Source organism: Clytia hemisphaerica, unplaced genomic scaffold, assembly GCF_902728285.1.
Source record: "Clytia hemisphaerica strain Z4C2 unplaced genomic scaffold, Clytia hemisphaerica genome assembly, whole genome shotgun sequence".
NCBI classification, from domain to species: domain Eukaryota; kingdom Metazoa; phylum Cnidaria; class Hydrozoa; order Leptothecata; family Clytiidae; genus Clytia; species Clytia hemisphaerica.
The window spans coordinates 188,363-201,118 of NW_027104271.1; the positions used below are offsets into that span (position 1 = coordinate 188,363).

General features: G+C 36.2%; 1 protein-coding gene across 1 annotated transcript in view; it reads left to right on the forward strand.

The window, feature by feature from the left end:
* The first annotated feature begins 205 nt into the window (after positions 1 to 205).
* LOC136816678 (myosin-IIIb-like) overlaps positions 206 to 12,756 on the forward strand; it is a 39,951-nt gene continuing 27,400 nt past the window's right edge. Inside the window, exons 1-13 of the mRNA XM_067073003.1 lie at positions 206 to 275; positions 667 to 845; positions 1,405 to 1,605; positions 2,849 to 2,953; positions 3,231 to 3,330; positions 4,788 to 5,010; positions 7,469 to 7,534; positions 8,020 to 8,110; positions 8,964 to 9,049; positions 9,359 to 9,431; positions 9,730 to 9,951; positions 10,447 to 10,563; positions 10,956 to 11,221. Of these exons, the coding sequence (XP_066929104.1) occupies positions 744 to 845; positions 1,405 to 1,605; positions 2,849 to 2,953; positions 3,231 to 3,330; positions 4,788 to 5,010; positions 7,469 to 7,534; positions 8,020 to 8,110; positions 8,964 to 9,049; positions 9,359 to 9,431; positions 9,730 to 9,951; positions 10,447 to 10,563; positions 10,956 to 11,221 (1,652 nt within the window). The 5' untranslated portion in view covers positions 206 to 275; positions 667 to 743. The remainder of the gene's footprint in view (positions 276 to 666; positions 846 to 1,404; positions 1,606 to 2,848; positions 2,954 to 3,230; positions 3,331 to 4,787; positions 5,011 to 7,468; positions 7,535 to 8,019; positions 8,111 to 8,963; positions 9,050 to 9,358; positions 9,432 to 9,729; positions 9,952 to 10,446; positions 10,564 to 10,955; positions 11,222 to 12,756) is intronic.

Here is a 12,756-nt window from a genome sequence, read left to right on the forward strand (position 1 = left end):
CGTTGTCAGGATAAATATAGCGTTGCTTTATTTTTATGTATTGATGCATTGCTTAAAAAAGTAATATTGCTTATTGATTTGAGAATTTTAAATTTAGTATACATGAAATTTCTGAATAAGGATGGGACGGAAATATTCCGATATATAATCAATGAATAATTCAATTTTCCCTGAATTCATTTAGAATTCTGGTGGTTTTACAGTTATATAGTTTTTCATTAGAGAGAAAAAGTAACGAGAAATTATGTTTTTTTCTTGATGATCATCATTTTCAGGTTTGTTCGAATTTTTTATTTTATGTCATAAAATTTAACTCAAAGGGCTTAAAATTTGACTATATACTTTAATGGGATAAAATTCATCCACAGAATCAAAGGTCCCTGCGAAATCTTAAAATTTCGCGGATGAGCTCAACCGTGAAATTTAATCCCTGCGAAATTTTATCCCATTGAAATAACTGATTCATAACAATCAACTCTCTCTAATTCGATCTTCAAAGGACCTGCTTTCTTCAAATTAGAGAAGAGTTTGAATCACAGAAATCACAGAAATTTTTTCCCCAGCTGAGGGAAAAATATTTTATTCAAATTTAAGTACAGAGAGATTTATCTTAACTTATTATTCACGATTATTTAACTATCAAAAACTTTAAAATTTACTTTATAGTAATGGATTTGCTTGGTAAATTTACTAAAATACCATCGCTAAAAGTTTCCATTGGTATTACATTCACTATATGAAAGATGAGTTCGTTTATGCAAAGTTCAGCCTTCATCCATGGTTTATCTCGATTGAACGGAAAATGGGAGTTAGTTCAAATCATCGGTGAAGGGACTTATGGAGAGGTAAATATAACTAACTTAACTCCTCGTTTTCTAAAGTACTTTTTGTACAGTTGACGCTCTCTTATTCGATTTTCAAGGGGAGCAGGATTTTCATCGAATAAGGGAGCGAATCGAATAGTAGAGCGTCGTTTATAAGTTGACGGGGACTTTCAATATGGTCGAATAATAGAGCGTATCGGATAGTAAAATGTCGAATTAGAGAGCGTCGACTGTACTTGTTTTTTAACTTTTTTTGTCTTATCAGGTCTTATGGGCCCTTTTACGCAGGTTCGTAGAGATATGAACTTTCAATGTTTGCATTTGTTTGTGTCGATAAAAAACGCCAAGTTTTGAGGCATTTGATACAAAATTCAATTCGTTTTAACGGATTTAAAAGCTATTTTTGAGATTTTTGTAGGTTTTTTCGCCCGATTTGACTCAAATTGTGTTAAATCTTCTCTGCACTGTAAGGATCCAATTTTAAAGGCCTAATTTTGGGCCGCAAATATGGTCGTTTTGAAATTGAGTGCCCCTCGTGTAGTGTTTCACAAAAAAAACCCTTCCTTTTTTTTCCTTTAAGGTTCACAAAGCTGTGAATAAGAAGCAAGAATATGCTGCAGTCAAAGTAGTCGAAAACCATCCATCGAAATTGGATGAACTTCAGAATGAAATGGAAATTCTTAAACGATTTTCACATCATCCGAATGTTGTTAGTTATTACGGAACGTATCTATTCACTGATGCTCAAATGCAACCCACCCAAATATGGCTTGTCATGGAGGTAGGTACTTGTTCAGTTAATCTCGTAACATACTTTAGGCGTACAAACTTTCGCGAGCAGAAACTGGCCTTTTTCGCAAAAGTAAATGCATTTGAAAATTCTTAACAAGGTGATTCGCGAAAATTTATGCTTGCGAAAAATTCCTGTTGAAAATCTATAAAGCTTCCAAATCAAAATCAAAATTAGTAATTGTTGCATTTTTATGCCTTAAAGGCGTCCTTGAATTCATAGAATACCAGTTTTAATCAAATTCAAGGAGTATTTACATCACTTTTAAGCCATTTTTTGGTGAAAATTTTCATTTGAATCATCCAATTCCCGAAGCTTTATGCTCGCGAAAAATATTTTTTCCTCGAATTCGCGAAAGTAAATTTCGCGAAAGTTTGTACGCCTATCATCCATTCTGCATACAACACGCTATGTTCTAAAGTATGTGGCCAATGTGATGATCTGACTTGGTTGTTCAGCCAAAATAATGAAAACTGAGTTCCTTTTGCTTTAAAGCAAAAACGGAAGCGACTGGGTTCTAATGCTTATGTATATGATTGCTAGTTGATTTTGGTGCAATTGTTTTGCGTCAGCCAATCACCGCACTCAAAAGCTCATTTAAAATTCATCCCAAATCTGCAATCTGTGACTAAATATTGTGGCAAGAACTCCCTCCCCCCTCCCTAGTATCAATGTTGATGGGTGGAAAGGTTGCCACCATGCTCAGAAAAAGCTCACATCAACACTGATATTAGGGGGTGAGGGATTTTTCAAGAAATTGCCACATATTTAGTCACTGATTGTGGATTAAATTAAAGCGGTCCGTCACCTGAGCAGATTCCCTAGCGGAGCCTGATATTTAGAGTTTAGCCATTGCAGATTTATAAAGCCCGAAGGGCTAGATTTCGTGCTTTAAGCCATCGCAGGCAAAAAAAATTGAATGTCAAAAAAAATATTGTGCGAAGCTTCTGATTGGTCAAGCACTGAAATTCTATTATAATGTCACGTAACCTAGGTAGGATCTTTCCTACCTAACCACGGCACACTTTTCAGCCAAAGCACGGCATCTAGCCCTTCGGGCTTTATAAATCTTTGCGTACCATGCGCAGAGTATCAGAATCTGCCAGGGGAATGGACCGAATCCGATCAGATTTTCCTTTGGGAGAAAGAAAAGGATTTTTTGTCATTAATTCATTGACTTTGAAAATCAAGGACTATTTTCCATTATTGTTGTCTTTGTATTTCCTTCTTTCAGTATTGCGAAGGTCGTTCAGTCAGTGAGTTGGCGAAACATGTTATCCGAAACAACAATCGTTTAGATGAAGGAATCATCAAGTATATACTACATCAAACTTTACAAGTAAGTGACTTCACTACTGCAGTAAACTCTCGCTTCTATTATTCGAATAATTTTATAATGCTAATTGTTTTCAGTCCCCACCAAAGAGAATCCTCCTTAAAATAATTTCTATAATTCGAATCTCTGTAATTCGAGCCTTAGCAGCCTGGTTGCTTATAAAGAAAAAAACCCTCCTGAGAGTACTATATCTTTGGAAGGATCGGTAAATCAATCGCAAAACTTGATTGTTTTTAAACTCATTTCACTAGATATGAAACTTTTCAATTTCTCATTTCAGGGGATACACTATTTACACAAGAATAAAGTGATGCATCGTGACATCAAAGGACCGAACATTCTAATGACAATCACTGGTGAAGTCAAAATTATTGATTATGGTAAGCTTGCCCCCCCCCCGGATCTTATTTTTCATGGGGTTTTTTCCACAGATATCTTATATTAAACACTAGATAGAGCTACTCTGTATTTCCCAAGCAACGACAGGTGAAGCAAAATAATGCGCTATCTTTGCTGAAAGTAGGTCTAGTAGGAATCGATTTGTAGAGACCGATTATTATTCTATCCTAATTACAGGTACTCTATAGACGGTATAGATACTACAAAAAGGAAACTGGAGAGAAAGAAAAACTAATTTTCTGTCTATAAGGATATAAACGTTTTCAAATATTTTTTTACGGGAGCTCAGTTGATAGTTTAATAATTATACCGGGTGACCCACGAAAAAGTATAAGAGTTTGGAGGGTAACTGTGTCCGAAAGAAATTGAATTTTAACTAAGTTCTTTTTTCATGGTAAAGAGGAAAGGCAAACTTAAATTTTGATGTATCATTTTTTAATTTTGGGAAAGTAGTTACCGAGATATGGAGGTATAAAGCCAAAAGTCATTATAAAAAACAGTCAAAAAACGTCAAAAGTACCGGGTGACCCACGAAAAAGTATAAGAGTTTGGAGGGTAACTGTGTCCGAAAGAAATTGAATTTTAACTAAATTCTTTTTTCATGGTAAAGAGGAAAGGCAAACTTAAATTTTGATGTATCATTTTTTAATTTTGGGAAAGTAGTTATCGAGATATGGAGGTATAAAGTCAAAAGTCATTATAAAAAACAGTCAAAAAAGTCTTTTACCGGAATGATTCAGAAAAGCTCGAATTGTTGTAGGTGGAATATTAGGCCAATGACGACGCCATCGCCTAAGCCATCGCCTAAGAACCTCGGAAGCGTTATTTGTTCTGGCGTATTCCAGACAAATCCATACACGCTGATTTTTGCTTAGCTGAGCCATCTCTGAAAGTTTTCTCTCAATGCTCTTACAAATTAACATCAAACAAGGCATTTTGAAAATTCTTTTTGCTACTTTTGGTACTCTTTATTTATTCCTAAAAGAACGATTTGGGAATTGTCCAACATTCGATATTACTTATTTTTTTCTTAACGAAACTTTTAAGACAAAGAAATAGCAAATGATCAAAGGAAAGATGTTTGTTCTGATACAAATTTGATACTGTCTTTTATGGCGTTTTTTGACCGTTTTTTATAATGACTTTTGACTTTATATCTCTATATCTCGATGACTACTTTTTCAAAATTAAAAAATGATACATCAAAATTTAAGTTTGCCTTTCCTCTTTACCATGAAAAAAGCATTTAGTTAAAATTAATTTTTTTTCGGACACAGTTACCCTTCAAACTCTTATACTTTTTCGTGGGTCACCCGGTAGATAGAAATAGTTTCCTCGTATTTTTTGGATGAAGGGCGTCAAAAACAGCTCCCTTTTTGTAGTGAGAATTATTGTAATTCCTACTAGATTTATCATTAATATTATTCTTTGTTCTTAGGCGTATCATCTGAACTCCATAACACGATGGAACGACGTAATACATCTGTCGGTTCACCATTCTGGATGGCACCAGAGGTGATAGCATGCGAACAACAGTTAGATTACAATTATAACATCAAATGTGATGTTTGGAGTATGGGTATCACAGCTATCGAATTGGCAGATGGTGACCCTCCTTACGCTGATGAACACCCTATGAAAGCCTTATTCAAAATACCAAGGTATAATGAATAATCTCTATCAATGTACAAAGTCCCTCCATCTCAGACGGGTTTCAATCCCCCAATTTATATCTGAGACACTTTACATGGTCCCCCTTTCCCCCACTGTCAGTGTTGAGTTCTCGGCCATTTCTGGACTCAACACTGATAGTGGGGTCCGGGGGACGGATTTTTATCTTGCAAAAAATTTTTAGAATTCTTCTGTCTCAAGATTTTTGTTGGGGGATTGGAAGTACAAAAGAGGCTATACCGTCTCCAAACTGAATAAAATTCTTCAACATTTGAAGAAACTTACCTATTTTGGTGTTTAAAGTCAATTTCTGTATGAGACTAAACATTTGACCACTGAGTCTATAAAGGCCGGTCTCCACTTGCGCGCGCTTCAATCGCACTTTTTCGAACAAAGCTTCCACGATATTGGTCAAAAGAAAAATGAAGCAACTCCATTGGCGCGATCTGACGTAACGGTTGAAAAAGTTGAAATGTGTTAAGGCCGGTGTCACACAAAAATTTGACTCCCCTAAATAATGACTCCCCAGTCATAATAAACTAGTAAATAGTGACTCCCCACCTCAAAATAAACTAGTAAATGAAGACTCCCTAGAGTTGCTATTTCCTAGGAAATCTTGACCCCCTTTGGTTTAAAATGACTCCCCTCTATTATCTACCTTAAGGTGGAGTCCTGGAAATTCGCCTTTTTTTGACTTAGAATGCTTTTAACAAGCTTTTTCTGCTTTTGCTTTTGAGAACTTCATCTCCACTAGAATCAATAAATGATCCCATTACTAGGTGATTTCTGTTTCAAAATGTATCTGAGATAAAAACTCTGTTGTGCAGGTGTGGTGGTTATCATTTTTCTTGCCTGGAGGGTGCCAATTTTCTTCATTAGGAAACTTTTGCCTGCTTACCTAGATTTATCTAATGAGGTGGGGTTTGTTGTACTTTTGGACTCAGTTTGAATTGACAACGCACGTCAAATAGTCCTCATGTACTTTCATTTGATGTTATATCACAGTGGCCCTTCGTGGAAACAATTCTCCAGCCGCCTAAAGCTTTTGAATTTTTCGGAGCATGCCACTTAAAACATATGTTATTATTATTATATGTATTGAGAAGACACCCTGCCACAGATTTTTGCAAACAGCCAACTACAGTTCGGTCAACGCCCGGGGGGGGTACTTAGGCAAGTGAAGGGTACGGGTATGTGCCGCCCTTAAGGGTGCCTTTTTTAGACCTTCAAAATCCCGCTAAGGGTCGTAAAAATCACCAAATTTAATTTCAGTCCCCCTAAGGGTTGTAAAAACAGCGAAACCCAATTTCTTGACCTTGAAAAGCCTAAATTCGAAAAATTCGATCGAACAGCACTGCAATGACTTCAGTTCTTTGGGGGGGGGGTCATGATAAGCTAGTTTATCTTGACTCCCTCGGCTTTTTTACGGGGAGTCATTATTTACTAAGGGAGTCAATATTTCCTAGGAAATTCCTACTCTAGGGGAGTCATTATTTCCTAGTTTATTTTAACTGGAGGGGTCAGCATTTACAGGGAGTTAAAATAATCCGCTACACCGGTTTCCACTTGCGCGCGCTACGATCGCGCTTTTGGGCTTCAATCCTTTTTGCTTGGAAAAAAGATTACGTCATAAAAATGTAGCGCGCGCTTGAAAAAAAAAAGTTGAACACATTTCAACTTTTTTCAACCGTTACGTCAGTTCGCGCCAATGGAGTTGCTTCATTTTTCTTTTGACCAATAGCTTTGCTCGAAAAAGCGCGATCGAAGCGCGCGCAAGTGGAGACCGGCCTTTAAACTTTTTTTTCGAGCGCGCGCTACATTTTTATGACGTAATCTTTTTTCCAAGCAAAAAGGATTGAAGCCAAAAGGTGCGATCGCAGCGCGCGCAAGTGGAGACCGGCCTTAACACGAACCTCTGCAACATGAACCTCTGCAACACGAATTATCATTAACTCGAACAGGCTTTCTGGCCTCGTCAGTAAACGAACCATTATCAGCTCAATCTTAGTAACTAATTTGCATTCCTCATAACTGGAAGGTTAACCGTATAAAAGGAACAGAAAAAGTGGAGTAAGATAATAGATAATGGGCTTTTCCCCCTGTACCCCCTATGTTGAGGAGGTGTGACGTCCAGGGTGGTCTGGAAAATAAAAAATCCAGGGTGGTCTTGTTTTTTAAATGAGAAAATCCAGGGTGGTCAGTATAACGAGGTCGAATATCCAGGGTGGTCCAAAAGAATGGGAGAAAATAATCCAAGGGGGTTCTGAAAAATTGGAAAAAAATCCAGGGGGTCACCTTTTAAAAAAAAGACCTCCTCAACATACGGAGTACAAATTTTTCCTAAAATAGCCCAATGTACGAGAATCTCTATGAATATTATTTTGCTCAAGAGGTTTCTATGAATTGGTACATAGAATAATATTTTGTTTACCTTCTTCTGTTCACCAGGAATCCACCACCGACTGTCAAAAAACCGGAAGATTGGTCTCCAGTCTTCATGGACTTCCTCGCTCAGTAAGAAATATTTTACAGCATATTTTCTAAAATTCTTACATCTAGGGTCAAATATATGGTTTCGCTAAGCCCTATACAAGTAAAGGGTTATTGAAACTCTCTTAATGGGGTTTGTTAGATAAAGGGAGTGTCACAAAAATCAAATTGTTCTGTGTTAGATTGAAGCTTAACCCTTCAAACCCGAAAGGCGTGTATATACGGTTTGAATTTGCCAATATAACCGAGTCCCAGACTTAAGGCTATTATAACTCTTGACCACTTGATTTGAAAGGGGCATAAACCGAATGCTTTCTGAAAGAGTATAAAAATATATTTTCAATGGTACCAAAACCATTGTCTAACTCTCAAGGTACAAGTTTTTATGCTAACTTGAAATTTAAGATTTTTTGTAACTTTTGCCCCGTCCTTAATACATAAAATTGGAAACGTTTTTAAGCAGTTTGAGATCAGTGGACATAATGATATTGTGCCATCTTTTCGTCTAGGGCTTTGATTAAGGATTTTGAGTATCGCCCTAAAGTTGATGAAGTGCTTCAACATGAATTTCTCGAGGATTGCAAATCAACAAACGAGACGGTTAGTATTGAAAATTTATATTTATTGTCCTTCTCGCTTATTTTGCAAGATATTTTGCATTTCTATTCATCACCTTTTATTATTGACAAAATACCCTGAAAACGGCCTTGGCCGAAATTTTTAGCTATAATGGTACCCTTGTTTCGATCCTCCGTCCAATTTTATTATTGACGAAAAGTGCTCTTTTCTATCGAGGCTTTTCCCTCCTTGTTTATTTAGTTTAAGTTACCCAAACTGTTAATCTTACATGCTAGACGACTAATTCAGACTTACGGCCATTCCAGAAAAGGGGTACGTTACACCACGCTCACTCATTTTTGAGACTGGATACCGCTAGTAGGAACCAAGGGCTAGAGGCGAAACTTTAACCCTTCTCAGCCAAGAGAAAGTGAAGCCTATTATCAAAAAGGCGCGTAGAGCGCGCCGTAATCATGATGACGGATTTTACATACCGGTTGCTTTGTTTTGGAGGACTACAATTTGTTTAATCTAGCGATAGATTTTAGTTTCATTCCGGCGTTTGTGTAAAGACCACGCGAAGGCGTTCTGGATGGGAAATAAGTGGTTCCATTTCCCATCCAAGAGTCTTGCCTCTAGCCCTTCGGGCTTGAAACTCAATGTTAGGGACCTCTGATAGTACCCAGGCGGTTCAATCGGTCATAGACTCCAATCGTGGTTGACAATTTCTATCGGAATGGCCCCATAGTAGAAAATAAGCAAATAAATATTAAAGGAACAAACTGACATCTTTCCAGTAACAGTTTTCGCAATTAACATATAACACCCATATTACTTACGACTTCATCTACCGAAGCGTTGTTGAGGAAAATGATTGGTTACTTTTCTTTTTAAGAATCGAAAACTACTTATGGCTCTGATTCACATTAACTTGAAAATCACTGAGAAAATTGACAAGACTTCTGGCACGCTGGAAGCTAAGTATGTCATTTTTTTAGAAGTTGAAATTATAATGATAATTATGTCCCTTAAACTTTGAGTCTTATGCTAAGAGATTTTTGATTTGAGCACTTGGTGGTAAGAAGGTTCCTAATTGAAAATTTCCTAGGTTTTAAAATCATACTCTCGGCTTGATTATTCATTTTGCGTATTATAATTTCACTTTTACCGATAGTTGATTGGCTGGGAGTGACATAGGTAGAGAAAGACAATAAAAGTTTTTCAATTTCATTAAGTTATTGCAGTAGTGCTATCATAAATTGGACTACATTGTAACCTGCTTATTTTTAGGAAACGAAATGCACAGAAGAATGCGAAAGTTATGGAAGTTGATGATCTGGCAAAGTTACCGAGACTGAATGAGGTATGTTTAAAGCTTTTCCATGGAGAAGTGGTCCTGACAGAAGAAAAAGTTATTTCTTGAAAATCTGAAAATTCAAGTCAGTATTAATTATAGGCCATGGCGAGTCGCCTCAAGATGTTTCATGTCAGTGAACAACCTTTGACAGGTTGATTTAGTCCATTCAGGGGTACCGATTCGGAATTTGAATGTTACCAAGCTTGAAAACCCACAGTTTTTACGTAATTCGCGTTTTTTTGCGTTTATTAAAAGGTAAGCTTGTAGGGTCATTATAATTAATTTCAATGTTAATATTTTTCAGGAAATCATGCTTGAATATATAACTGAAAGATACAATGCAGATCAAATCTACACATACGTTGGTGAAATCCTGATTGCTTGCAACCCGTTCACTGAGATGGATATCTATGGTCCCGGTGCATCAATGTTGTATCAAAACTCTCGTAAAGATAACCTACCGCCCCATATTTATATGATCGCTTCAAACGCTTACCACGCTATGCAACACAAACAGATTGATCAGGTTAGTAATTTGCTTGGCTATCAGCACTCGTCTGATTTGTTTTGTTACAAGGGATGCGAATCTTCCTCTAAAATTAGACTGGAGTCGTTTATAATGCGTGTAATACAGTAGTATAGGCGTTATTATGATAATACGATTATTGTTACGGGATTTAGTTTGTATAAACTAAAATTGTTCCCTCCATTACTTTTTGCTTTATTTCTGCTGTCTGAATTAGTCGTCTAGCTTGCTAGAATACTCAAAAATCAGTAATTTTAGTAGGCGATTGATTGCCGAACTTATTTTTGCGGCTGACACCCACTTTTTCTCAAAATTATTTTCCCAAGGGGATTTTACAGACTTTTCGTGATTTTAATTACTCGGAAAATACCCAAAACCATGAAAAGTAGCAAGCAACAACTTGATGTCCATGATGTACATTAAACGCTGTCTTGAGTTACAACGAGTTGAAAAAATCCCACAATTTTTTTAATTCGTTGTATTTTGTCCTCATAGTGTTGTGTGATCAGTGGAGAGAGCGGTTCAGGCAAAACAATAACTGCTAATCTCCTTCTTAAACAATACGGACAGATGGGAAAATCAAATCCCAAACTCGTCAAAAAGATTTTACAGGTAATATAAATGAAAAATTTAAATTTGTGATTACGATCTCGAATATCTTAAATGAATGGTCTGAAAAACTGGCTTATAAACTTGTTTTCTTCACTTTTTGTTTAATATCGTTTAATGCCATGTCTGAAAACAAGCAATAAAAACCAATCAAGATTCTTTCCCTGAGCCTTGTTTAACCCTAATGTTGGATTGTGTTGAAAAAATACACACCAAAAAGCTTTTTCGAGAGGCTAGAAAATCTAGAACGCTTTTCTATGATATTTTCCTTTGCATTGAAACCCGAGAAAAGTGGTCGTAGGAAAAAGCTTGAAAGTCTCTAAGGCAAATCCTGGGTGGTGTAGTGTTTCTTACGACAGGGAACTACCAACTTAAAATCTTTTTCCTAACTCCAGATCAACACGTTAATGGAGGCTTTCGGCAACGCCCAAACAACCATCAATCAGAACTCATCCCGATTTGGAAAATTCCTTGAACTTCATTTCACCTCATCGGGAGGTTTCGTTGGTGCTCAGGTCTCTGAATACCTTTTAGAGAAGTCACGTGTTGTATCTCAGCCAACCAATGAGCGGAATTTTCATATCATGTATTATTTGATCGCTGGATTGGACTTTCATAATAAGTTGAAAGACTTTGAGTTGACTACCAGTGGCAGCCATAGGTATTGAAATGCTTTATTAATATCATCTTTCTAGACGTGATGAACTGCGAGCTATGTTTTAGCATTTGTTTTTTAGCCATTGATAGGTGATTTCAAATGTTTAGCATCGATTATTTACTATCACCTTAGGACCATTGTTCAAATTTGGTTTTCTTACTAAAAGTAGAAAAAATTAAATCTTGAATAACTCGACTTTTAGTGGGGTCGTTTAGCATAATTTACGGGAAAACAATAAGATCTAGCTGAAACTTTCTCCAGACCTTCTCTATAGGATGGTTATGCCTCAGGAAAAATTCCCCTAAAATCCCACTTGTGGAACATCCCTTTTTTGGGACATTTCTTTTTTCCCCAGGCAAAACCCTAAGGACGAAATTTTTTGAAAATTTCAAACTCATTTTCAGACATTATCAAGTATACCATTCGAAAGCTTTCGAAAAACTATATAGATGACTTTTAAACGGGTATAGCCGATTTCATTACCTAACTCAAGATAATTCACGCAGAAGATGCTATTGTGGCGAAAAGTGGAACTTGCGCATGAAATATCTCGAGTTAGGTATAAGGAAATCGGCTATAACCGTTTAAAAGTCTTCTATATAGTTTTTCGAGAGCTTTCGAAAGGTATACCTGATATTGTCTGGAAATAAGTTTGAAATTTTCAAAAAATTTCGCCCTTAGGATTTTGCCTGGGGAAAATAGAAATGTCCCAAAAAAGGGATGTTCCACCAGTGGGATTTTAGGGGAATTTTTCCTGAGGTATAAGCATCCTATAGAGAAGGTCTGGAGAAAGTTTCAGCTAGATCTTATTTTATTCCTACAAACAGCCTGTATTTTTGTAAAACGACCACACTATTTAGAAAATAGATAGGCCAAAAAATTTAGAGGTTTTGCTCATGACCATGGAACGAATCCACGTCCCAAATATCTTAAACCATCTGTCTCATTAACATGCTCGAGATTCAGAGGGTATAAAGTTGAATTTACTGAATTCTTACACTCAGAAAGTATTTCATTTTACTTGGCTTTTGCTAATTCGAACTCGAACGGGGAATCTTACTTGTTTCAAATGATATAAAGAGGATGTTTTTAGAGGATTTCTCCCGGACGGGAACTGAGAATAAGTTCGAATTATTTTTTTTTTTTTTTTTTTTTTTTTTTTTTCCGATTTATTTAATGTTGGTCTGACATAGTTATAATAAAATACTAATTAATACCAACTGTAGAGAATACGCAATACTATAATAAAGAATATATAAGATGAAAAATTTTTATATACATATTTTACAAAGACAAACATTTGTAAGGTTTATTTCTTTCAGCGAGGATTTGAAAGAATCGATTGATGGTTTGAGCTTAATTTTTTCTGGAATTTGATTCCAGATCAGGCTTCCTCGGAATAAAAAGGATTGAGTTCCAAAACGTTGAGACTTAGCCTTAGGTATTGTCATCAAAACTTTGTTTCGGAAGTTAAATTTTATTTCCTTCGTTATATAGATTTGTTGCATGAACTTTGGATTTAATTTATTTTCGGATTT